General features: G+C 44.6%; 1 protein-coding gene across 4 annotated transcripts in view; it reads left to right on the forward strand.

Moving 5' to 3' along the window:
• usp24 (ubiquitin specific peptidase 24) overlaps positions 1-27,322 on the forward strand; it is a 50,957-nt gene that overhangs the window by 10,213 nt on the left and 13,422 nt on the right. The window contains exons 7-35 of one of the 4 annotated variants that reach the window (XM_046352935.1): positions 2,115-2,180; positions 2,402-2,467; positions 2,567-2,641; positions 2,845-3,003; positions 3,169-3,283; positions 3,393-3,604; positions 4,431-4,688; positions 4,818-4,916; positions 5,720-5,827; positions 5,978-6,130; positions 8,456-8,587; positions 9,034-9,145; positions 10,519-10,595; positions 14,750-14,890; positions 16,530-16,766; positions 16,920-17,129; positions 17,279-17,452; positions 17,558-17,643; positions 17,721-17,829; positions 18,018-18,173; positions 18,316-18,509; positions 19,898-20,120; positions 20,297-20,459; positions 20,764-20,925; positions 22,750-22,820; positions 22,897-23,057; positions 23,839-23,900; positions 23,989-24,180; positions 26,570-26,829. In XM_046352935.1, coding sequence (XP_046208891.1) covers positions 2,115-2,180; positions 2,402-2,467; positions 2,567-2,641; positions 2,845-3,003; positions 3,169-3,283; positions 3,393-3,604; positions 4,431-4,688; positions 4,818-4,916; positions 5,720-5,827; positions 5,978-6,130; positions 8,456-8,587; positions 9,034-9,145; positions 10,519-10,595; positions 14,750-14,890; positions 16,530-16,766; positions 16,920-17,129; positions 17,279-17,452; positions 17,558-17,643; positions 17,721-17,829; positions 18,018-18,173; positions 18,316-18,509; positions 19,898-20,120; positions 20,297-20,459; positions 20,764-20,925; positions 22,750-22,820; positions 22,897-23,057; positions 23,839-23,900; positions 23,989-24,180; positions 26,570-26,829 — 4,233 coding nt within the window. The remainder of the gene's footprint in view (positions 1-2,114; positions 2,181-2,401; positions 2,468-2,566; positions 2,642-2,844; positions 3,004-3,168; positions 3,284-3,392; positions 3,605-4,430; positions 4,689-4,817; positions 4,917-5,719; positions 5,828-5,977; positions 6,131-8,455; positions 8,588-9,033; positions 9,146-10,518; positions 10,596-14,749; positions 14,891-16,529; positions 16,767-16,919; positions 17,130-17,278; positions 17,453-17,557; positions 17,644-17,720; positions 17,830-18,017; positions 18,174-18,315; positions 18,510-19,897; positions 20,121-20,296; positions 20,460-20,763; positions 20,926-22,749; positions 22,821-22,896; positions 23,058-23,838; positions 23,901-23,988; positions 24,181-26,569; positions 26,830-27,322) is intronic. The other 3 variants (XM_046352936.1, XM_046352937.1, XM_046352939.1) reach the window with 3 other exon arrangements.

Here is a 27,322-nt window from a genome sequence, read left to right on the forward strand (position 1 = left end):
GCTATTTTGTTTTTATTATGGATAACATGTTTATTTGATACTGATGCTTTGCTTCAAACATTGGTTCTTATATCAGAGTTTAAAAAAAATGTTTTTAATTATCGTGGATAAGACGTTTGTTCATTTTGTACCTAGACAAATAACTTATTATTTGTTTAATAAAATAAACACAACTCCAAAAATAAAGGCCCTTTGTGTGTTCTTTCTAATTACATCTTGTTAGTGACTTTTACCATATGTGTAAGTGGAATTCCAACCTTATTATAGTGATTTGGTACAATTCTATAATTGCGATCACTCACAAACAGCGCACGAGCGTGCGGGCAGGCTTCGGCTGCGGTACAGCAAAAACAATGCTCATGGTTCTCATGGGAAGTGAAATGATAGGCTACAATGACTTTGCTCATGATCATGCCCGCTGCAAGTGACATGTAACTAACTATAAATTCCTTGAATATTCTTTTGTGTATGCCTTTTCGTTATCTGCATAGACACTTGTGGTTTCTAGCTATTGTTACACCAGTCAAAGCAGTGGAGCGTTGTAGTGTAGCAAAACATGGGCGGTCAAAATCTTGCGGCGACGGGGGAGCAGGTTTTCAAAATCCTATCACATCACACAATAATACCATTTATAAAGGGGTGGCTAGCTTATTAGGTACACCCATCTAGTACTGGGTCGGATCCCGCTTTGCATCCAGAACAGCGTGAATTCTTCGGGGGATGGAAATGTTGCTCAATTGGTATCAAGGGACATAACGTGTGCCAGGAAAACATTCCCCACCATTACACCACCAGCCTGTACCATTGACGCCAGGCAGGATGGGGCCATGGACTCTTACGCCAAATCCTGACTCTGCCATCAGCATGACGCAACAGAAACCGGGATTCGTCAGACCAGGCTGAAGTTTTTCCACTCCTCAATTGTCCAGTGTTGGTGATCGCATGGCCGCTTCTTCTTGTTTTTGGCTGATAGGAGTGGAACCCATTGTGGTCGTCTGCTGCATTAGCCCATCTGTGACGAGGACCAACGAGTTGTGTGTTCCGAGATGCTGCTCTGCATTCCACTGTTGTACTGTGCTGTTTTTGTCTGTTTGTGGCCTGCCTGTTAGCTTGTATGATTCTTGCAATTCTCCTTTGACCCCTCATCAACGAGTTGTTTTTGCCCACAGGATTGCCACTGACTGGATCATTTTTTGTTTGTCGCAGCATTTTCAGTAAACCGCAGACACTGTCCTGAGAGAAAAGCCAACGCCGGAGCTGACGTGCCTGGCACCGATGGTCATACCACGCTCAGTCGCTTAGGTCACTCGTTTTGCTCATTCTAACGTTCAATCGAACAGTAAATGAATGTCTCGATGCCTGTCTGCCTGCTTTTCTAGCAAGCCACGTGACTCACTCTCTGTAGGAGCGAACCATTTTCGTGAACGGGGTGACTGGCCACTGTGTGTGTATTTTTTTTTTTTATACAGTCCTAACAAATCAGTGAACATTTGCAAATGATCTAAAGGAATCTGATAATTTTCTGTTAAAAACAAATTTGCACCCCTTTATTTTGCTCCATGGCTCAGTGAACACAAGTCTGTTTGGATCAGTTCAGTCGTGAAGAGGAATAAAATTGCAGCTGTTTCTGATTAATATACAATGCCATGCTGGTGGGTGGTAACGTTAAAATAAAACACAGTCCTGAAACAAAACGTAAGCTGACAATAATGTCTGTCATAGGAAAAGATACTGCATTCATGTGGATTTACACGGTGTGCACAGTTTGGATAAATATACAGTATCATACTTGGACTAAAACGATGACTTATTGACTTAAATCATTGTGCAACATCATGTGTAAGCTCTGGCCATCATCTTTCAGCTCAAAAGTGGATTTTACCTTAATTTACTTTACCAAATTTAGCATCTGCAGTTTTTCCAGTAAATGTATTTAAACCTTTTTACTATGTAAATCCTTCAAAGTAGTCATTGTGTATAGAGCATAATGGCATGTTCAGACAGTTCCGTTACAGTCCAATTGCCGGTCATTTTTGTCTGTGTCTCTATTCAGTGAAGTGACTGTGTGTTTCTGTCTCTTCTCTCAATGTCCTTTCCCTTCTTGCTCTCTCTAGTTTGGAGAGATGGGAGGGTTCACTGCTATCCAGGCTAAACTCAATACACAGGAGATAGAGATTGGGGTAAGGGGACACATGCGTACTTGTGTGGCTACTCTTAGATCTCCTTGTGTGAGTCCTTCCTTTTGAGGATTCTAACCGGAACAACACACACATTGATCCCTTTCCACCATTAGCCCCCCCCCCCCCCCCCCACCACCACCACCTCCTCACCTTTGGGAGACAACCAGTTAACATTTTCTTTTTTAGACTATGTGTATATGCAACTCTCTGTTTCTCTGCAGTGTGTGTCTGCTCTGGTCCAGCCTCTATCTGTGTGTGCAGAATACCTCAACTCCAGCCTGGTGCAGGTAAGACATTTCCCTCCAACACACACGCAACATATGGTACATCCTCAGCATGATGATGACTTCATGAGACTAATAATAATAATGTGTGTTTGCTTGTAGCCCATGTTGGATCCTGTTATCCATAAGATGATCACCTATGTTCAGAACCTGGAGGAGAAGGACCTGAAAGACAAGGTACCACAATACCCCCCCTGCCTTGTTTACCCGCAAGACTCTGCTCTACAGACCTTGGGATGCTCTCGTAAATGTTATAAATATCAGTGTCCAACGTCTAAAACCGTTCATTCAGCGCTTAAAGTCTGCAGCGAACAGTCAGACTGCACAGTGTTTCCTATGAACACAGCATCAGATGCTGATTGTTACCGTCCGTCCTGTAGAGGCTGGTGAGCATCCCAGAACTGCTGTCGGCCATCAAGCTGCTGTGTATGAGGTTCCAGACCACCCTGGTCACTGTGGTGGACGACCTGCGCCTGGACACTCTGCTACGCATGCTGAAGACTCCTCACTTCTCTACCAAGATGAACTCCCTCAAAGAGGTGAGAGGTCAGGGGTTACACCATGAAAGGTTAGATGTAAAACAGGAAGCCTTTGCCAAAGTTAGCAGGGCCATGAAAAACTGGTGTCGCTCTCCTTATTGTTATGCTATTGTCCATGTGGATGCTTCTTGATAAACGGTATGAAATGTGTTTATGTGTGTCTAGGTGACTAAGCTGATTGAGGAGAGTACTATGTCTAAGACTGTGAAGAATGCCATTGACACAGACAGACTGCTGGACTGGCTGGTAGAAAACTCTGTCCTCTCAATAGCACTGGAGGGTAAAGACAATGTTAATGTTAGCACTGGAACAACATATTTGTACTTTTATCTATCTTGACATGTGATTCCAGGTAAGAGAAAGCAGTAATAGAAGTGTGTGTGTTCTAGGTAACATAGACCAGGCCCAGTATTGTGATCGAATAAAAGGCATCATTGAGTTGCTGGGCAGTAAACTGTCTCTGGACGAGCTCTCTAAGATCTGGATGATACAGGCAGGACAGTCGTCCACGGTGATTGAGAACATCCACACCATCATGGCTGCTGCTGCCGTCAAGTTCAACTTAGACCAGCTCAGCCACCTGTTTGTCCTTATACAGAAGGTCTGTATGTGTGCTTAGGAACGTCTCTGTGTGTGTTAATTTTATGCTCAGGCAAATGCTGGTCGATTTAGCTATTAAGAATGTCTATTTCACCAGCCACGTTGAGGGGGTGGTCAATTTGCAGGCTCTACACTGCAAGCATTACCTTCCCATTTTGTTAATAAAAATAAGAGTCGGAAGTCGACTATGAGCATATGTGTGAGTTTTCTAACTATTTCTGCTGTTTTGTTTCATAGCTGCTAATCACAAAGAAATACAAATCCTACATATCACTTCGCGCAGCAACAGCTTTAAGCACTGTGAGTGAAGTGCTGATACATTTTTGGAGGCGCTGGCACAGGCATAAAAGTTGGTTTTAATTAACTCAAGTCTGCAAAGTGAGACTTTGTCCTGTTATTTCTTGGCTATTTACATGGTTTTGTTCAATTCATAGCAGATATGCTGTAGATGCTGTCTACTACTAGTCACATCCCAAGTCTCTCACAGACACAAGTGACATGATTTGAGCGGCCCTGTTACCACGGTAACCTCCTGCCCTTATAGGGGAAGCGGCAAAATGTGTGAAAAAAAAATCTGATATTTTGGGTAAAAGACTCTGGTCACAAAAAATGAAATGAAATTGAGCAATATTACCACATTTACTTCTTTCTACTACATTTCTTGTTTTAGAAAAATTACAAAGCGTGGTTGTTTATTTTTTTTAAATGTAATTATAACAAACATATTTTGGCTGGTAGATTTTTTTTCTTCTTTCATCGACCTGCCACCATAGCTGGTGGAACAAAAAGTTAATTTTAGGCCCTGAATATGTGTGCGTGTGTTCCAGAGCTGGGAGGTAGAGAGTGACCGTGTGAGGCAGAAGCTGCTCAGTCTGATTGGGAGGATCGGTAGAGAGGCCCGCTCTGAGGCCACCACAGGGAAGGTGCTGGAGGTGCTGTGGGAGTTTGCCCATCTGCCAACCCTGCCCACCTCCCTGGTGCAGCAGGCGTCTGAGGAACACCTGGCCATCCTCACTGACGCGTACGCTGTGAAGGAGACTGTCAAACGCTGCTACATCATCAAATGTATAGAAGACATCAAGAAGGTGAGAAACACACACACTTTCTGTTTCTCTGTAGGTTGAAGCGCTTTGTCACTCACAGCCTTTGAATATCAATGTACGTTTTTTTTACACGCATGCACACGTCCTGAATAAGCCAGTTTATGTTTGTAGACTCAGACTGAGGAGGAGGGTAAAACCAGCGACATTCAGAGCTCGTTTCTTACTGGCTCCTGGGGCAAGAAGAAAGCCAAAGAGAACTCATTGGCCAAAGTAAGAGAAGCCCCTCCACTTCCAACTCTACTGACCCGTCAGCATTCACCTACAATCTTCTCAATGCTACACACCAACCAATTCTGGAGGAGTGCTGGATCACGGGGGGATTTGATTGGTCACTGAAGGATTGCTAGACTTGATTTTAATGCTGCGTTCATAACCAAGTGGAAAAGTGGAAATTACAAGTTGTGAAGTCGTAAATACCAGTTGGATGCGTTCCCGGTCTTTGAACTCGTTGAGAAACACAGATTGGCTAATGGCCAACAAGCTGCGTCAACCATGAACTAAAAGTGCAGCTTGTAAACAATTTAAAGGGTTCAATAACCATATTTATAGATTGCTTTTGTTGTTGCATTTAACTGCCCAAAATGCTGTTATCGAGATAATTTCCTTAGTTGTCAGAGGTCAACATGTGGAAGTGGGAGCTCAGGGACGATAGACGAGTTTCCCACTAGTAATTACCAGTTGGAGGGGCATTCAAGTGGATTTTTCCTAGGTGTATGTGGTAAATTCCACCTTCCCACTTGGTTAAGGACGCAGGGTAACATGAGCTGTTTCAGTACTACATCAGATGTCAAATTTTCTGTGGAATGGGCCAGTCTTCATTTGAGGTTATAAGGCGTGTGTGTGTGTTGGGGGAAGTCCAGGTGTATAAGTCAAGGGGTGAGGTATTGATTGGATAAAGTCTGTGTTTGGGCTTCAAGGTGTAAGGTGTGGGGTGGCTCTGGTGTTCTGTGTCATGTGATTGGATGAGCTGAAGGAATCTGACGGTACTGCTCATCTAGTGTGTGTGTGTGCAGTCTTCACAGCAGGGCAGCCCCCAAGCGGTCTGGGTGGTTCCAGCTCTGCGGCAGCTCCATGAGATCACACGTTCCTTCATCAAACAGACCTACCAGAAACAGGACAAGGTACACACACACACACACACACACATTACCCCTGCAAGAGAGACCTTATCCAAGATGGCAGCAGTCGACAGCATTAAAAGTACATGAACACATTACTTGACACAATTTAAAATTAACAGACACATCTTCATAGCACATGTGCTTCCCCAGCAGAGCATCATCCAGGACTTGAAGAAGAACTTTGAGATCGTCAAATTGATCACAGGATCTTTGGTGGTCTGTCATCGACTGGCTGTGTCTGCAGCTGGGAGCAATGGACTGGCCGGACACACACTCGTAGATGGACGATACACCTACCAGGAGGTACTGCAGCGTGTCTGTGTGTGATTTGCTTTGATGGGTTGATGAATGTAGAGCTTTGGTAGGAGTTTGTGGCTGAGATTAGGGCTGTGACGATACCAGTATTGCAATATTTTTTCCATGGCAAAAAATAACAACAAGCAGACAACTCTTGTTTTATGGCCTCCTGAGTGGTGCAATGTTCTAAGGCACTGATTCGCAGTGTTGCAGCATCACTACAGCCTGGGGTTCGATCCGGCCATGAATGGCAAAATTTGCCCAGCGTCGGCCGGGTTAGGGGAGGGTTTTCCGGCGGGCTTTACTTGGCTCATCGCGCTCTCGCGACTCCTTGTGGCGGGCCGGGCGCCTACAGGCTGACTTCAGTTGTCAGTTGAACGGTGTTTCCTCCACACATTGGTGTAGCTGGCTTCCGGGTTAAGTGAGCGAGTGTTAAGAAGCGTGGCTCAGTGGGTCATCGTAGGACGCATGACTCGACCATCACCTCTTCCAGGCCCGTTGGGAATTTGCAGCGATGAGACAAGATCGTAATCATGAAATTGGGGAACAAAAAAAAAAGAATCAGCTGTATAGTGTGATATAGCTTGGAAAATATGTGACTGGATGACAACATAATGATGTTTGTTTCCAACATTAGGGCTGTTTTTCTAAAGACGTTGAATCCTCTTTCGTGTTTTGTTTCCTTGTCACGATACTCGTATCGTCCTGGCCCTAGTTGAGATGATGGACTGAGGATTTTGACCTGAGATTTTGACATTTTAATGGCACAAGTACAGCAAAAGGCCTTTCTTGCAAGTTCTAAACCAAACAATGCAATAATCAAAAACAATGTATTACTAGAAAAAAGCACACGAGAAATAATAAATATGAAATACACTTTTAATTAAGTAAGCATACTATAGACAGGAAATATTAAAAAATTCAGATCCAATACCATATTTACATGTGCAGTGATACTGGAGTGAAGGAGGTAGATATGCACAGGGGTAAGGGGACCAGGCAACAGGATATAAGAAACGGAGTAGTAGCAGCAGCTTGCATGTGAGTGCGTGTGTAGAGTCAGTATAAATGTATATGCATATTATATGTGAATGAGCAAATGATGGAGTGAATGTTTGTGTGTAGGGCCTGTGAGTGTGCATAGAGACTAATCTAAAAGAGAATGTCAAAGGTCAACTCTGTCCGTTTAGCCATTTTGTTAGCTATTTATCAGTTCTATTGCTTGGGGATAGAAGCTGTTCAAGAGCCTGTTGTTGTGAGACTTGATCTAACGGTACCTCTTGCTGTGCGGAAACAGAGAAAATAGTCTACGGCTTGGGTGGTTGTGGTCTTTGATGATTTTCCGGGCCTTCTTTTCACACCGATAGAGGTCCTGGATGGCACGGAGCTCGGTCCCAGTGATGTACTGAGCTGTCCGCACAACCCTCTGTAGCGCTATGCGATTGAGGGCGGTGCTATTGCTATACCAAGCAGTGATGCAGCCAGTCAATATGCCCTCAATGGTACAGCTGTAGATTGTTTTTAAGGATTTGAGGGCCCACTCCAAACTTTTTCAACCTCCTGAGGGGGAAGAGGCACTGTTGCGTCTTCAAGACAGTGTGTATTTGGACCATTTTGAAGTCTTTAGTGGTTTCGGCAACGAGGAACTTGAAGTTGTCTACCTGCTCCACTGCCACTCTGTGGATGTGGATGGGGGCGTCCGTGCCCCCCGTTTTCTCTAGTCCAGGATCAGCTCCTTGGTCTTGCGTTGAGGGAGAGATTGTTGCTCTGACCTTCACCCTGTAGGCTGACTCATTGTCGCCGGTGTTGAGTCGTGCGTGGCCACACAGTCATGGGTGAACAAGGAGTACAGAAGGGGACTAAGCACACATCCCTGTGGGGCCCCTCTGTTAAGGGTCAGCCTGGTGGAGGTGATGTTGCCTACCCTCACCACCTCGGGTCGGCCCGTCAGGAATTCCAGGATCCAGTTGCAGAGGGAGGTGTTCAGACCCAGAGTCCTAATCTTGGGGACAAGCGTGTAGGGGATAATGGTGTTGAATGCTGAGCTGTAGTCAATGAACAGCATTCTCACATAGGTATTATTCTTATCTCAGTGGGTGAGGGTAGTGTGGAGACCAATTGAGATTGTTGGGATGGTATGCAAATTTGAGTGGCTAGGATGGTGCCGTTAATGTGTGCCATAACCAGCCTCTCGAAGAACTTAATGATTACAGAAGTGAGTGCTTCATGTGGTAATCATTGTGGCATGAAGCCTTAGAGTAACTCAGAACAGTGATGATTGTGGTTTGAAGTACATGCTAGCCTCTGACTCTTTCTCCCTCTCCTCCTCAGTATCTAGACGGCCACCTGAGGTTCCTGGCCTTCTTCCTTCAGGAGGCCAGCCTCTACCTGGTCTGGAACAGAGCCAAAGAACTATGGGATTGCCTGGTCTCTGGACCCGAAGTCTGCGAGCTGGACAGAGAGGTACCTACACATGTTACATAGTCCTCTCTCGGTGTGTGTGTGTGTGTGTGTGTGTGTGTGTGTGTGTGTGTGTGTGTGTGTGTGTGTGTGTGTGTGTGTGTGTGTGTGTGTGTGTGTGTGTGTGTGTGTGTGTGTGTGTGTGTGTGTGTGTGTGTGTGTGAATTTTTAAAAAATAATACAAAGAACTTGTGTTGTTTGGTTTGCCTAATATAAGGAATCGGAAATGATTTATACTTTTACCTTTGATACTAAAGTATATTTTAGGAATTACATTTACTTTTGATACATAAGTATATTTAAAACAAAATACTTTTTTACCTTCATTCTAGTAAGATTTTACTGGGTGACTTTTACTTAAGTCATTTTCTGTTAAGGTATCTTTACTTGTACTCAACTATGACATTTGTGTACTTTTTCCACCACTCTGACTTTACCTGTGTGTGTAGATGTGTTTTGAGTGGTTCACTAAGGGCCAGCATGATCTGGAGAGTGATGTTCAGCAGCAGCTCTTCAAAGAGAAGATCCTCAAATTGGAGCCCTACGAGATTACTATGAATGGTGAGATACACACACGATGTATCTTTTTTTAAACATTTTTGATGGCAGCCCACTCATCGACATAAAGTGCATTTGGAGTATTCAGACCCCTTCACTTTTTCCAAGTTTTGTTTAATCAATTCTAAAATTGATTAAATTAACAATTTTCCTCATCAATCTACATACAATACCCCATAATGACAAAGCAAAAACGTTTTTTTTTTAGAAATGTTTGCATATTTATTACAAATAAAACACGGAGCCTTATTTGCGTAAGTATTCAGACCCTTTGCTAGTAGACTCCAAATTGAGCTCAGGTGCATCCTGTCTAAATAAGGTCCTACAGTTGACAGTGCATGTCAGAGCAGAAACCAAGCCATGAGGTCTAATTAATTGTCCGTAGATCTCCAAGACATGATTGTCAAATCTGGGGAAGGGTACCAAAACATGTCTGCAGCATTGAAGGTCCAAAAGAACCCAGTGGCCTCCATCGTTCTTAAATGGAAGAAGTTTGGAACCACCAAGACTCTTCCTAGAGCTGGCCGCCCGGCCTAACTGAGCAATCAGGGGAGAAGGGCCTTGGTCAGGGAAGAGCTCCAGAGTTCCTCTATGGAGATTGTTGTCCTTCTGGAAGGTTCTCCCATCTCTGCAGCACTCCACCAATCAGACATTTATGGTAGAGTGGCCAGACGGAAGCCACTCTTCAGTAAAAGGCACATGACCGCTCGCTTGGAGATTGCCAATGCTTGAATCTGGAGGAAACCTGGCAGCACCCCTACGGTGAAGCGTGGTGGCTGAGATTTCTGTGGGGATGTTTTTCAGCAGCAGGGACTGGGAGACTAGTCAGATCAGCGGAGAAAAGAACCTGCTCCAAAGTGCTCATGACCTCAGACTGGGGCGAAGGTTCACCTTCCAACAGGACAATGACTCTAAGAACACAGTCAAGACAACACAGGAGTGACTTTGGGACAAGTCTGAATGTCCCTGATCCGATCAAACATATGTGGAGAGACCTGAAAATAGCTGTGTAGCGACACTCTCCATCCAGTCTGACATAGCTTGAGAGGATCTGCGAAGAAGTATGGGAGAAACTCCCTAAATACAGGTTTGAGAAGACTCACGGCTGTAATCTCTGCCAAAGGTTCTTCAATAAAGTACTGATTTAAAGGGTCTGAATACTTATGTTTACAAACATTTATTAAAAACAGTTTTTACTTTGTCATTATGGGGTATTGTGTGTAGATTGAGGACAACCGACAATGAAATCCATTTTACAATAAGGTTGTAACCTAACAAAATGTGGAACAAGTCAAGGGGTCTGAATACTTTCCGAATGCACTGCATGTAAATCTCACATAGTGGCTTTAACCAGGGTTTTATTTGGGATTTTTCAGGCTTCAATCTGTTCAAGACCTTTTTTGAGAACGTCAACCTGTGTGACCATCGCTTGAAACGCCAGGGGACTCAACTGGTGAGTCAGTACACACACAGTCTTGTTTTACTAACATTGTGGGGACTCAACTGGTGAGTCAGTACACAGTCTTGTTTTACTAACATTGTGGGGACTCAACTGGTGAGTCAGTACACGCACAGTCTTGTTTTACTAACATTGTGGGGACTCAACTGGTGAGTCAGTACACGCACAGTCTTGTTTTACTAACATTGTGGGGACTCAACTGGTGAGTCAGTACTAACATTGTGGGGACTCAACTGGTGACAGTCTTGTTTTACTAGCATTGTGGGGACTCAACTGGTGAGTCAGTACACGCACAGTCTTGTTTTACTAGCATTGTGGGGACTCAACTGGTGAGTCAGTACACGCACAGTCTTGTTTTACTAACATTGTGGGGGCACAATTGATTCCCATTCAAAATCCTATTTTCCCTAACCCTTACCCTAAGATTAACCCCAAAACTTAATCCTAACCCTAATTCTAGAAATAGCCTTTTTCCTTATGAGGATTGACCAAAATGGCCCCAGTTGGTTGCATTTAAAAAAAAATAATAATAAAAAATGTTTAAAATTTTATTGATTTATTTTACCTTTATTTTACTAGGCAAGTCAGTTAAGAACTAATTCTTATTTTCAATGACTGCCTAGGAACAGTGGGTTAACTGCCTGTTCAGGGGCAGAACGACAGATTTGTACCTTGTCAGCTCGGGGATTCGAACTTGCAACCTTTCGGTTCCTAGTCCAATGCTCTAAGCACTAGGCTACCCTGCCGCCCCCGTTTTGGTTCCCATAAGTATAGTTATATTTGTCTACACACCGCCCTTTTTAGGTCATTACACAAAATTAGTGCCTTATGCGTCCATTTGATATTTTAATTCTAAATTGTGCTCCGATATAGAATTTTAAAAGCCTGTTATATTCAGATAATTGCCCTTTTTAATATAGACCACAATTCAATTAATCTGGCTTTGAATGTGAATAAAGTGTTCACAAAACAAGCTTCCATTTCTTCTGTCATAAAATAATGTATGGATTTTAAGATGAAATCATCAGACCTGTTATGGTCAAATCTGACTTTATTTGGCACTTAAAGTTATATTGCCACTTTTGGGGCGACCCGTTGGTTATGGAAAATATATTTTTTAGATGGTACAATGAATCTCTACACTATACTTGCTTGTTTTGTCACTAACTGAAATTAAGCAAACTGCTAGAATTTTAGAACCCAGGAAATGGCAGAGCGATATCTGCATTGTGCACCTTTTTAATAATAGGCATTAATGATACTTACTATAGTCCAGGTATACACAAACTGGGAATACCTGCAATGCCGTCGGGGGTACGCCAAATAAAAATGTCATTCACATTTTCAATTGTTTTTTTAAATCTCATTTTCAAACAGTACATTTATATGTTCCAATGGGACTATACATTTGGGTGAGTTTTTTTTTCTTCTCTCACCTGAGTAGCCTCGTTTCACTGGCAGAAATCAAATGAAACCATCTAGTGTTCAGCGAAGTAATACAATGTCAAATACAGTAGCCTAGTCAAATAATTAACATCCAATCACATTAACTGTTACTCTCTCGCAGGAAACCTTCATTGCGCAGACATTTAGAAACAAAACATGACAATTAGAAAAATAACCCACAGGAGTTTTTTGAGCGAGAATAAAGACTTTCGAGTAGTAAGACATGTATAAAAGCAACAGATACCATTAATAAGACGGGCTAGAATTGTCTTATATGGTGAGCTACCGAGTGGCTCGGACAGGCAAGCCCCATACTATTGTGGAGGACTTAATTCTTCCTGCTCCCGCGGATATGGCTAGGACAATCCTGGGGGAAAAGGACCAAAAAACACAGTCTCCATCAAACAACATTGTTTCACGACTCATCAGTGATGTGGCAGGAGATGTTTTGAAACAATTACTGCTTTGCATACAAGCCAGTGAATAATTATATGATTTACAGCTGGATGAGTCAACAGACGTGTGTAACGTGTGCTGGGAGTCGGGAAGCAAGTTCAGGGAGTGAGTGTTTTTTAAATAAATAAATAATACAAAACAAGAAACGAGAACAACGCACAGACATGAAACTGAAACAATGACTGCTGGGGAAGGAACCAAAGGGAGTGACATTTTTAGGGCAGGTAATCAAGGAGTGGATGGAGTCCAGGTCAGTGTCATAATGCAATGATGCGCTTAACGATGGTGACAGGTGTGCACCATAACGAGCAGCCCGGTGACCTAGAGGCTGGGGAGGGCGCACACGTGACAATGTGGCGGGCCTGGCCCAGCTACTGGTATATGTCCATTATGTTTATGGGGGGTCAATTAAGGAAGACATCCTCTTCTGGAAACCAGGACAACAGGAGAGGATATTGTTTTAAGTACTGGACAGCTTTGTGACATAAAATGGACTTTGGTGGTCAAGATGTGTTGTATCTGTACTGATGGCTCAAAAGCCATGACAGGAAGACATGGTGGAGGGGTAACGCGCGTGCAAGCATTTTCTCCCGACACCACTTGGGTACACTGCAGCATCCACCGAGAGGCTCTTGCTGCCAAGGGAATGCCTGACAGCTTGAAAGATGTTTTGGACACTACAGTGAAAATGGTTAGCTTTGTTAAAGCAAGTCCCCTGCACTCTCGTGTATTTTCTGCATTATGCAATGATATGGGAAGCAACGATTTTACGCTTTGACAACATACAGAAGAAGTGTGCTGGTTATCAAGGGGCAAAGTATTGACACGTGAGCTCAAAGTTTTCTTCCCTGACCATCATTTCCACTTGTCTGACCTCTTGCATGACAACGAGTTTCTCACACGACTGGCCTGTCTGGGTGATGTTGTTTCTCGCCTGAATGATCTGAATCTAGGATTACAGGGACTCTGCAACTATATTCAATGTGCAGGTACAAATTTGAGGCTATGATTAAGAAGTTGGAACTCATTTCTGTCTGCATTTACAAGGACATCACACAGGTCTTTCCATCATTTGTATGATTTTTTTGTGTGCAAATTAACTAAAGCTTTACGGACAATGTCAAATGTGATATAGCGAAGCACCTGAGCGAGCTGGGTGCGCAATTACGCAGATACTTTCCCGAAACAGACGACACAAACAACTGGATTCGTTATCCCTTTCATGCCCTGCCTCCAGTCAACTTATTGATATCTGAACAAGAGCCTCATCGAAATTGCAACAAGCGGTTCTGTGAAAATTGAATTCAATCAGAAACCACTGCCAGATTTCTGGATTGGGCTGCGCTCAGAGTTTCTTGCTTTAGCAAATTACGTTGTTAAGACACTGATGCCCTTTGCAACCACATACCTACGTGAGTGTGGATTCTTGGCCCTCACTAGCATGAAAAGTAAATACAGGCACAGACTGTGTGTGGAAAATGTTTTAAGACCGACTCTACAACCCAACATTGCAGAGTTATGAGCATCCTTTCATGCACACCATTCTCATTAACCTGTGGTGAGTTATTCACAATGCTTGTCGAACAAATAAGGTTTTACATGTAAGATGGCTAAATAAAGTGAACAATTATTTATTATTATTTGTGTCCTGGTCCTATAAGATCTCTTTGTCACTTCCCACGAGCCTGGTTGTGACAAATTCACTCATTCTTATGTTTAACATTTTATATCATAGTGTGTGTGGCAGGCTTACAATGATGGCAAAAAATAACATTTGAGAGTGCACTGACCCTGTTGCTAGAGGGGGTATGCCGCTGAATGTTTGGAGGTGTACAGGACTATGAGAAAAGTTTGGGAACCACTGCTATAGTCTTTTTAAAAACGTTTTATTGTAAAAAAAAACATTTATGTTGAACATGTATGTGCTCTATATAACAATGTTAAAATGAGGCGAAATCAATTTTCTTCAAGTTACACATCTCAAAAGGCACTGACATGGTGAAACGACCCCTTTTTTTATTAAATATTTTGGTTCATGATATGTCTAGACAGTCGTTCATCTCCATATCAGTATTGAGACATATTTTCAGAGCTGGGAAGTAATTTATGGACTCCAACAATCTGACCAGTTTCTGTCAATTTATTCAGCATATGAGGCTAACGCTATCCTGACCGTTAGGATTAATAATGCACCTGTGGGACCTAAACACCTCAACCCTTTTATCATTTCGGTCCTGTGTGTGTAGTGTGTGGAGCGGCTGGACCTGTCTGGGATGGACTTTATCTGGCGCATCGCCATGGAAACGCCTGACGAGGAGATCGCTAACGAGGCCATCCAGCTCATCATCACCTACAGCTACACCAACCTCAACCCAAAGATGAAGAAGGTGTGTGTGTGTGTGTGTGTGTGTGCAGGGTTTGATGAAGGATTACTTGAGAAAGGTAATCAGTTACTGATTAGAGATTACATGACAGTAAAAGTAATTAGTAATATAATCCATTGGAATGAGTAATGCAATCTGATTACTTTTGGATTACTTGGTTAGCCAGCATCTGCCACATCAGTTTATGCTGCAGACTGATGACTGACCTCTCTGCCCACCTATCTCCCCTCTTGCCCACCCAGCTCACCAGCATCTTTGGGCAATTGCTGGCTCAGATGCCTGTTGCATCTTCTTGATGAAATGACATCACTGCTAAAAAGTCTGCTTCACTGTCAAGTTGCAGGGAAAGCAGACCCAACTCTTGTTCTTTGATTGTGCAGTTCTAGGCCTACTGCACCCAGCCACCAAGCAGATAGTGCTCAGTAAAAGAGGAAATGAGCGTTTGAATGTCTGGCCCACCTTTAACATAACAGTCTGGAACCATAAAGTAGACATGTAACGGATCAAAGAGATCTGATTATTTCATGGGTTGGATGATCAATTGTGCAAATATTCTGAATGTAGACTATTCTCAGTTTGCAAAAACACATAGATCTGTGTGCCAAAGCTGACAGGTATATTTCAGTGTAGTTTCACTTGAAACTAGAGGGTTAGCTGTGCAAGCAGCGGATTTGTCGTGTGTTTCATCCCAGGGTTTAGGAAGTGAACAAACAGGATGGAGCTGTGTTAACTAATCTAAAGTGTCCTTTTGACAGAAAGATCCTGATGAAATGAGGGATAATTTAGTTCTCAGTAAAGCGGGTGTCTGATGTTTTCTGGTTTAAAGAAAGTTTCTGTAGAGACAACCAAGCAAAGTAATCTGGCAGTTTTGGAGATTTGAAATAGATTCGAACAGAAAGGAGAAGTATTCATTTCCACTAAAAGGTGACTTTACACTCAGCACAACTCTCAAAAACCTGCAATTTCTATTGCAGCAAACATCTTGATATTAGATGAAGTAATACGTTGTTTTTAAGAATATAACTAATTTGATTACGCCATATTTGTTTTAGGCAATCTGTGCTGATAGTTACTTCATTTTTGTAATCCGATTACATAATCCCTGTTACATGCAGTCCGTTAGTACCCAAACCTGTGTGTGTGTGGGGGGGGTCATGGTTACCATCTCTGCTATTGACTCTGAAATCAAATTTTATTTGTCACATACACATGGTTAGCAGATGTTACTGCAGGTGTAGCGAAATGCTTGTGCGTCTAGTTCCGACCGTGCAGTAATATCTAACAAGTAATCTAACCTAACAATTTCACAACTACCTTATACACACAAGTGTAAAGGAATAAGAATATGTACATAAAATGTATGGATGAGAGATGTCCGAACAGTATAGGCAAGATGCGGTAGAGTACAGTATATATACTGAGATGAGTAATGTAGGGTATGTAAACATGATATAAACTGGCATAGTTTAAAGTGGCTGATACATTTACTACATCAATTTTTCCATTATTAAAGTGGCTAGAGATTTGTCGTCAGTATGTTGGCAGCAGCCTCTCAATGTTAGTGATGGCTATTTAACAGTCTGATGGCCTTGAGATAGAAGCTGTTTTTCAGTCTCTCGGTCCCCGCTGTGTGTGTCTGTAGGATTCTGTGTCTTTACACAAGAAGTTCATTGCTGATTGTTACAAACGACTGGAGGCAGCCAGTTCAGCTCTAGGAGGCCCCACGTTGACTCATGCTGTTACCAGGGCAACCAAGATGCTGACTGCCACCGCCATGCCAACTGTTGCTACGTCGGTCCAATCACCTTCCAGGTCCACCAAACTGGTTATCATTGAGAGGCTGCTGCTATTGGCTGAGCGTTACGTCATCACTATCGAGGTAAGACCTCACACTGACCAAAATATGTAACACGGCATTTATCATTTTTGTTTAAACGTTACACTACTTTCACCTATATGTCGTTATAAACATTTCAATTTGGGGGATGAGAGCGTGACATGGAAAGGTAGAAAAATGACTGTGTGTGTGTAGGATCTGTACTCTGTGCCTCGTACCATTCTACCTCACGGAGCGTCGTTCAACGGCCACCCTGTCTCTCTACACGTCACCTATGAGTCCACCAAAGACACCTTCACCCTGGAGGCCCACAGTAATGAAACTGTAGGCAGCATCCGATGGAAGATCGCCGAGCACCTCAGCTGTCCAGTTGACAATGTCCAAATCTTTGCCAATGACAGCGTGGTGAGTGTGTGTGTGTGTGTGTGTGTTATTTGTGTGTCTTGTTGACCGAACAGTGTGTGTGACAGCGTAGTAAGCCAAAGGATGGAAGTGTGTCACTGTGTATCATATGCATCTGTGTGTTTTGTGTAACTCTCCCTCTTGCTCTGTAGTTGACTATGAACCGGGACCAGAAGCTGCTGTCCCAGCTGGGGTTCAGTGATGAGCAGTCTCTGACAGTGAAGAGCTCTGGCACAGGGACACCCTCAGGTGGCAGCTCTGAATCCTCCGCCTCCGCCTCCTCCTCCAGCTCTGCGGTCTTCAACTCCGCCTACGCTATGGAACAGGTAAACCACACACAATCTCACACACACAATCACTCACTGACATGTGTATACGAACACATTGAGTTCATGTTTGTCTCTGATTATGTGCTAACGGTGTGTTTGTAGGAGAAGTCCCTTCCAGGCGTTGTCATGGCGTTGGTGTGCAACGTGTTTGAGATGCTCTACCAGCTGGCCAACCTGGATGAACCCCGGTGAGTTGTGCATGAACACACACAGATCCTTCAAGGACCTGGACCTGAATGTATGACGTTCTGTGTGTGTGTTCCAGGACAACCCTGCGTGTGCGTAAGCTGCTGCTGCTGATCCCAACAGACCCAGAGGTTCAGGATGCTCTAGATAACTTTGTTCCCAAAGAGTCCAGTGTATGGAGTCACCAGGTACATTTACATTAACTAGTTCTATAGCTACTAACCCTTCAGTACTATCATAATCTAACCCTGTACTAGCAACCATCAGGCCCGGTGGGTTAGTTTGTGTTTGGGTTGAAATGATGAGGACAGTTAAACCCCTCTGACCAGAGCCAGGGTGATAACATGTATGCGTTTCCTGTGTGTGTCTGCTGTAGAAGACTCTGTTCACCCTGGGTCAGGGGTCAGGCTCTCGGTCTCCGTCTCTGGGTTCTAAGCAGCAGCACCAGCCCAGTGCTGCCTCCATCTTGGAATCACTCTTCAGATCCTCTGCTCCCGGGATGTCCACCTTCAGAGTCCTCTACAACCTGGAGGTGCGCGCACACACACACACACACACACACACACACACACACACACACACACTCCTGTACGCACACACACACACACATTTGTGCACGGACACACTTAACACACTTCGTTCTGTGACCTCTCTCTTTCTTCTCCTTTCTCAAGGTGTTGAGTTCTAAGTTGATGCCGACCTCAGATGACGAGATGGCTAAGACCAGTGTCAAGTCTTTCTGTGAGAACTTCCTGAAAGCTGGAGGTCTCAGTTTGGTGGTGAACGTGATGCAGCGAGACTCTATTCCCTCTGAGGTGGACTATGAGACCAGACAGGGAGTCTACTCCATCTGTCTACAACTGGCCAGGTACACACACACACACACACACACACACACACACACACACACACACACACACACACACACACACACACACACACACACACACACACACACACAGTGGCGGTTCTAGCTTGTATAGCTCCCTGGTCGAACCCCCTCCCACCATTCTGCACTGTCATTTTTATTCAGACATTCGGAACAACACAAATAAATAATCATAACATTTTAAAACTATATAAAATGTATACAATAATAACTCATAAATATAAAAAATAAATAACAGACAAATAGAAGCAAATTTGTGTTGATTTGGCACTACATTACCCATTCCCCAACACTGTCAACCAAGAGTCAAGACTACATTACCCATCCCCCAACACTCAACCAAGAGTCAAGACTACGTTACCCATCCCCCAACACTCAACCAAGAGTCAAGACTACGTTACCCATCCCCCAACACTCAACCAAGAGTCAAGACTACGTTACCCATCCCCCAACACTCGACCAAGAGTCAAGACTACATTACCCATCCCCCAACACTCGACCAAGAGTCAAGACTACATTACCCATCCCCAACACTCGACCAAGAGTCAAGACTACATTACCCATCCCCCAACACTCAACCAAGAGTCAAGACTACATTACCCATTCCCCAACACTCAACCAAGAGTCAAGACTACATTACCCAACACTGTCAACCAAGAGTCAAGACTACAATAACCATCCCCCAACACTCAACCAAGAGTCAAGACTACATTACCCAACACTGTCAACCAAGAGTCAAGACTACATTACCCATCCTCCAACACTCTACATTACCCATTCCCCAACACTGTCAACCAAGAGTCAAGACTACATTACCCATCCCCAACACTGTCAACCAAGAGTCAAGACTACATTACCCATCCTCCAACACTCTACATTACCCATTCCCCAACACTGTCAACCAAGAGTCAAGACTACATTACCCATCCCCGAACACTGTCAACCAAGAGTCAAGACTAAACCAGTTCACCTTGGTGGTGTGCAGACTGGTTTTATATTATTCTTAATGATTTCGCACAAACCAGAAAAAAATGCAACAATATGTCTGTGAAACTATATATTCACAGTATTATGAATGAATTGTAGTTTATTTGGTAGCATTTCATAGTGCGACTGATTTGTACTAATTGCATTAATACTGTACAAAGTACAGAGGTGCGCTATTTGTTAGATTCCCCCTACCTCGGGCTTCCAATGGGGAGACCTCTGGTCAACCTACTCCCGCCCCCCCTCCCCATCTCGTACTTCTGAGTGGGAGACCTTCCCAGGCAACTAGAATCAGGGCGCCCACTCCGACAAGGTTAATTGACGTTGTTAGAGAGGTTGAATGTGATTGGATCTTTCTTGGATCTTTCTTTCCCCTGCAGGTTCCTTTTGGTTGGCCAGAGTATGCCGTCGTTGCTGGATGATGATGTCCTCCGAGAGGGCGACACGCTGTCTAGTCGGCCGTTCCGTAATGCGGGGCGACCGGGGAGGCAGCTGTCGCTGTGTGGAACGCCAGAGAAGAGCTCCTATAGACAGATGTCTCTGTCTGAACGCTCCTCCATCAGAGTAGAGGAGATCATCCCTGCTGCACGCGTAGCTATACAGGTACACACACACACACACACACACACACACACACACACACACACACACACACACACACACACACACACACACACACACACACACACACACACACACACTAATGCATACCTAACACAAACATGCAACTAATACACACGCATCTTACACACACCTCTAACCATGTCTCTTCTCCATAGACGATGGAGGTGGGGGACTTCACCTCGACGTTGGCGTGCTTCATGCGTCTGACATGGGCAGCTGCCGCTGGCCGATTGGACCTCGTCGGCAGTCCACAGCCAATCAGACCTGAGCACAGCTCGCTCCTCCCACTTGGGGTCCGCACCCGTGTCAGCAGCACTGGTGAGACACACACATACAAGGCACTGGTGGGACACACACATACAAGGCACTGGTGGGACACACACATACAAGGCACTGGTGAGACACACACATACAAGGCACTGGTGGGACACACACATACAAGGCCCTGGTGAGACACACACATACAAGGCACTGGTGGAATATATTGACACACATTTAACAACATACACATCAGCCTGAATTGTGAGCAATAAAATGGATTTTCTGTTACGCTCTTCTCATTCTTTGGCCTTATACTGAGGATTTCTCTCTCTCCTCTCTTTTTACTTCTCTCTCTCGACAGGAAGTAACTGCAGCTCCAGCAGTGAGGGCGAAGCGCCACCCACAGCTCTGCATGCTGGGATATGCGTGAAGCAGCAGAGTGTTTCTATTAAAGACTGCATCATCGCTAGAGAGGCCCTGTCACTACTGGTCACCTGTCTACAGCTACGAACACAGCAGCTAGGTAACACACACACACACACACACACACACACACACACACACCCTGTCTCTACTGGTCACCTGTCTACAGCTATGGACACATCAGCTAGGTAACACACACCCTGTCTCTACTGGTCTCCTGTCTATGGCTACGAACACTGCAGCTAGGAAACACACACTGACATTTTCAAAACCTGACCCAGTCTGTAATACCTACATGTTTCAAGCAGACCACCATAGTCCCTGTGCCCAAGAACACCAAGGTAACATGTCTAAATTACTATCGCCCTGTAGCACTCACATCTGTAGCCATGAAATGCTTTGAAAGGCTGGTCATTGGCTCACATCAATACTATCATCCCAGAAACCCTAGACCCACTCCAATTCACATACCGTCCCAATAGATCCACAGATGACGCAGTCTCTATTGCACTCCACACTGGCCTTTCCCACCTGGACAAAAGGAACACCTATGTGAGAGATGTTAATTGACTACAGCTCAGCGTTCAACACCATAGTGCCCTCCAAGCTCATCACTAAGTTAAGCTCCCTGGGACTGAACACCTCCCTCTTCATCTTGATCCGGGACTTACTGATGAGCCGCACCCGGGTGATGAGGGTAGGCAACAAAACATCTGCCATGCTGACCCTCACCGCGGGTGCCCCTCGGGTGTGTGGTTGGTCCCCTCCTGTACTCCCTGTTCACCCACGACTGCGTTGCCACGTACTACTTCAACACCATCATTAAGTTTGCTGATGGCACGACAATGGTTGGCCTGATCATTGGCGACGATGAGACAGCCTGTAGGGAGGAGGTCAGAGACCTGGCAGTGTGGTGCTAGGACAACAACCTCTCCCTCAACGTCAGCAAGACAAAGGAGCTAATCGTGGACTACAGGAAACAGAGGGCCGAGCACGCCCCCATTCACATCGACGGGGCTGTAGTTTGAGGGGTCGAGAGCATCAAGTTCCTCGGTGTTCACATCACTAAGGATCTATCATGATCCACACACACCAACACAGTCGTGAAGAGGGCACGACAATGCCTCTTCCCCCTCAGGAGGCTGAAAAGATTTGGCTTGGGCCCTCAGATCCTCAAAAAGTTATACAGCTCAGAATTGAGAGCATCTTGACTGGCGGCATCACTGCTTGGTATGGCAACTGCTTGGCATCTGACCGCAAGGCCCTACAGAGGGTAGTGCGTACGGCCCAGTAAATCACTGGGACCAAGCTCCCTGCCATCCAGGACCTGTATACCAGGAGGTGTCAAAGGAAGGCCCTAAAAATGGTCACTTACTCCAGCCACACATGTCATAGACTGTTCTCTCTGCTACAGCATGGCAAGCAGTACCGATGCACCAAGTCTGGCACCAACAGAACCCTGAACAGCTTCTACCCCCAAGCCATAAGACAGCTAAATAGTTAGTTAAATAGTTAACCAAACAGCTACCTGGACTATTTAACTATCTGCATTGACCCTTTCTGCACTAACTTTATTTTGTCTCATCACACACGCTACTGTTTATCTGTGACTTTATTCCTAGTTGTATGTACATATCTACCTCAATTACCTCGTACCCCTGCACACCGACTCAGTATTGGTACCCCGTGTATAGAGCAAAGTTATCGCTGCTCATTGTGTATTTATTATTATGTGTTTTACTTGTCTATTATTTCTCTATTTTCTTTCTCTGCATTGTTGGGAAGGGCCCGTAAGTAAGCATTTCACTGTTAGTCTACACCTGTTGTTTACCAAGTATGTGATGATTACAATGTGGCCTTGATTTGACACACAGACACTGTTTTGTAAAGACAGAATGCTAACAGTGTGTGTGTCTCTCTCCAGGCTCATTCTACATCCTCCCCTGTGTCAGCGACTTCATCATCGACATCCTGCTAGGATCAGCCAGTGGAGAGGTACCTAGGATGTGTGTTGGTGTGTGAGACTGAGTGTGTGTGCGTGTGTGTGTTCTCTAACCCGTGTCTCTGTCAGATCCGGCGTGTGGCATGTGACCAGCTGTACACGCTGAGCCAATCCGACAGCTCTGCGTTCCCTGAGATCGTCAAACCCAACGTGTTCCTGCTCCGAGTCGTCCTCGCCTCCCAGCTGCCTCTCTGGAGCCCCACGTCTGTCATGAGAGGAGTCAACCAGAGGTACACACACGTATTGTTGTCATTGCTACTGGGAGGCAGTAGTAAGTTATCTTAAACAGCAGATGGGGCCAAATTATCCGTGAGCGATGATAGATGGACTAACATGCTGACCACACCGCTTGCAATGATTTGAATAACAAATCAGGCGCTAAAATAGAACCAAGTTCTATTTGTGACGCTTGATGCGCTGCAAGTCCCCCCTCTCCGATCTCCTCATTGGTTTTTAGGAGCATAGACCCACGTGGGTGATTGAAAGATGAACTGAGGTCCACACTCCAGTCGGGGGTGGTAATGCATCTAAAGTTGGTTGCCAAACACCATATAATGTCCACAGAAGAAGACGGCGGAATGATTACTAGAAACAAACTGTTTACGCTTTTATCTGTGGTCGGGGGACCTTGTGCAGTAGAGGACCTTGTGCATTTCAGGTAAAACAACCCAAAGTTTATATCCCAGGAAAAATTTGCTGGCAACGTCAATCTAGCTAGCTAAACTACCATGAATGTTTAATGCTTTTCAAGCTGTCCCCAAATTAATATAGTTGGTTCAGAGTTTGTTTCAACATGCGTGTCCTGATCGTGTCTGGACAAAATCAACATGTGTGCGGATGCCCGCGTGCGCCCAGTCTAGTCAGCATGTAACTGGAAAATATATAAAAGCTGATGTAAAGCGTCATATAGCTGTAGCTAGCTATAAGTGTTTATGGATGTATTGCTCCACGGCCTGTTTTGTTCTGTCTGTTGTGTCTATATCTGGGTGTAATATTGTTCTGTCTGTCCAGGTTGCTGTCACAGTGTACTGAGTACTTTGACCTGCGATGTCAACTACTGGATGACTTGACCAGTAAGTTTACACACACACACAGACACACACACACCAACGGTTTTCCAACACTCATTGACACATGATGAATGCTCCTGTCCCACTCCAGGTTCGGAGATGGAGGTGTTGTCAGTGAGTGCAGTGGCCATGTTGGAAGATGAAATCAGCTGGTTGGATAACTTTGAGCCCAGCTGGAGCTCTGAGATGGAGACCAGTGAGGCTGACAACATCCTGCAGGCTGGACACCTCCGCCTCATCAAAACACTACTGTCACTCTGTGGCACAGAGAAGGAACAACTGGGTGAGAACACACACTTTCATATGCCATTCCTTCGGAAAGTATTCAGACCCCTTGAGTTTTTCCACATTTTGTTATGTTGCAACCTTATTCTAAAATGTATTAAATGGTTTTCCCCCTCATCAATCTACACACAATACCCCATAATGACAAAGCAAAAACTGTTTTCATTCATTTTTGCAAATGTAATTTTTTAATATATTTTTTTTGATAACATTTACATAAGTATTCAGACCCTTTACTCAGCACTTTGTTGAAGCACCTTTGGCAGTGATTACAGCCTCTAGTCTTCTTGGGTTTGACGCTACAAGCTTGGCACACCTGTATTTGGGGACTTTCTCTCCTATTCTCTGCAGATCCTCTCAAGCTCTCAGGTTGGGTGGGGGGCGTCGCTGCACAGCAATTTTCAGGTCTCTCCAGAGATGTTCGATGGCTTCAAGTCCGGGATCTGTCTAGGCCACTCAAGGACATTCAGAGACTTGTTCTGAAGCTGCTCCTCTGTTGTCTTGGCTTTGTGCTTGAGGTCGTTGTCATGTTGGAAGGTGAACCTTTGCACCAGTCTGTCAAGGAAATCTCTGTACTCTGCTTCACTGTAGGGATGGTGCCAGGTCTCCTCCAGACGTGATGCTTGGAATTCAGGCCAAAGACCTCAATCTTGGTTTCAGAGAGAATCTTGTTTCTCATGGTCAGAGTTCTTTAGGTGCCTTTTGGCAAACTCCAACCGGGCAGTCATGTGCCTTTTTACTGAAGAGTGGCTTCCGTCTGGCCACTCTACCATAAAGGCCTGATTGGTGGAGTGCTGCAGAGATGGTTGTCCTTCTGGAAGGTTCTCCCATCTCCATAGAGGAACTCTGTCAGAGTGACCATCGGGTTCTTGGTCACCTCCCTGACCAAGACCCTTCTCCCCCGATTGCTTAGTTTGGCCGGCCGGCCGGCTGTAGAAAGAGTCTCTTGGTGGTTCCAAACTTCATCCGTTTAAGAATGATGGAGGCCTTTCCAAATCAAAATGTGGAAAAGGTCAAGGGGTCTGAATACTTTCCCAATGCACTGTACATATACACCATCGGAACACAGAGTACACACACACACACCAGAACACAGCCTGCCATACATACACACACATAGTTCAGATCCTTAAAAGGTTATATTTTCCGAATGCTTTGCTGTGGTAGGGAGACGGTCCAGCACCAAGCACAATTGCAAGTTACACTGAACAAAAATATAAACCACATATAAAGTGTTGGTCCCGTGGTTCATAAGATTAAATAAATTATCCCAGAAATGTTCTTTAGGCACAAAATGCTTATTTCTCTCAAATTTTGGGAAAAATGTGTATCTCCATGTTAGTGAGCATTTCTCCTTTGTCAAGATACTCCACCCCTCAGGTGGATGGATTATCAAGAAGCTGATTTAAACAGGATGATCATTCCACAGGTGTACCTTGTGCTAGGGACAATAAAAGGCCACTCTAAAACAGGCAGTTTTGTGTCACACGGCACAATGTCACAGACGTCTCAAGTTTTGGGGAGCGTATAATTAGCATAAATGTCTAATGTTCATTTCTCTACCATAAGCTGCATCCAATGTTGCTTTCGAGAATTTGGCAGTACGTCCAACCGACCTCACAACCGCAGACTCGCGTGTATGGCATTGTGTTGGCGAGTGAATTGCTGATGTCAACATTGTGAACCGAGTGCCCCATGATGGGGGTGCGGTTATTGTATGGGCAGGCATAAGCCACGGACAACAAACACAATGCATCTTATCAATGGCAATTTGAATGACGAGGTCCTGAGGCCCATTGTCGTGCCTGTCATCGGTCGCCATAACCGTATGTTTCAGCATGATAATGGACAACCCCATGTCGCAAGGTTATGTACACTTCCTCGAAGCTAAAAATGTCCCAGTTCTTCCATGGCCTGCATACTCACCAGACATGTCACCCATTCACCATGTTTGGGATACTCTGGATACTCTGAACGGCGTGTTCCAGTTCCCGCCAATGTCCAGCAACTTTGCACAGCCATTGAAGAGGAGTGGGACAACATTCCACAGGCCACAATCAACAGCCTGATCAACTCTATGCGAAGGAAATGTGTCGCACTGCATGAGACAAATGGTCACACTAGATACTGACTGGTTTTCTGATCCACACCCCTACCTTTTTTTTCTCAAGGTATCTGTGACCAACTGATGCATATCTGTTTTCCCAGTCATGTGAAATCCATAGATTTGGGCCTTATGATTTTTTAAAAAATTGACTGATGTCCTTATATGAACTGTAACTAACATTTTTGCATGTTGCATTACAAGACAGTCCAGGCAGTTCGGGTTTCAAAGTCGCTAAATAGACAACTTTCACATTTACAGCATGTGTGTGTTTTCTCCACAGGTCACTCTCTGATCCAGCAGCTGTTAGATGACTTCCTCTTCCGAGCATCGCGCATCATCCTGAACACGTCTAACCCCGCCTCCAGCTCCCCCCCCAGCCACGACTTCTTCCCCAAGTGCAGTACGGCCAGCAGCAGACTGGCAGCCTACGAGGTGCTGGTGATGCTGGCAGACAGCTCTGTGGCCAACCTACAGCTCATCACCAGAGAGCTGCTGTCCATGCACCACCAGTCAGACCCCTCGCTCAGCAAGGAGTTTGACGTGAGTCTCACACACATTTTTGCTCTCATGGGAGCGCACACACACCGATGGGTGTAACGGTTTGGTGTGTTTTGCGTTGACGTTTCACAATGTTCCTGACGTTGTCTGTTGTGACTGGATTGTTATGTTGGGCCTCAAGTTTTCCGCTCTGATGCCGAGTTTGTGGGAGGTGGGAGTTTACCAGTTATGAAGTCGTAAATACCAGTTGGATGCGTTCATGTGATTTTAACTCTGTTTGAGAAACGATTTGGCTAATGGCCAACACGCGGCGTCAACCATAAACTAAAAGAACAGCTATCATGCTTGCAAACAAATTATAGGGTTCAATAACCACATAAATAGATTGCTTTTTAAAAAATAAATAATGTTTTGTTGCATTTAACTGGCGAAAATGCTGTTGTACGTTTCCTTAGTAGGTGACGACAGAGGTCAGCATGTGGGAGAAGTGGGTTCTCAGGATGATGAACTAGTAATTATGAGTTTGACGGACGTT

The sequence above is a fragment of the Oncorhynchus gorbuscha genome, linkage group LG06, assembly GCF_021184085.1.
Source record: "Oncorhynchus gorbuscha isolate QuinsamMale2020 ecotype Even-year linkage group LG06, OgorEven_v1.0, whole genome shotgun sequence".
Classification (NCBI taxonomy): domain Eukaryota; kingdom Metazoa; phylum Chordata; class Actinopteri; order Salmoniformes; family Salmonidae; genus Oncorhynchus; species Oncorhynchus gorbuscha.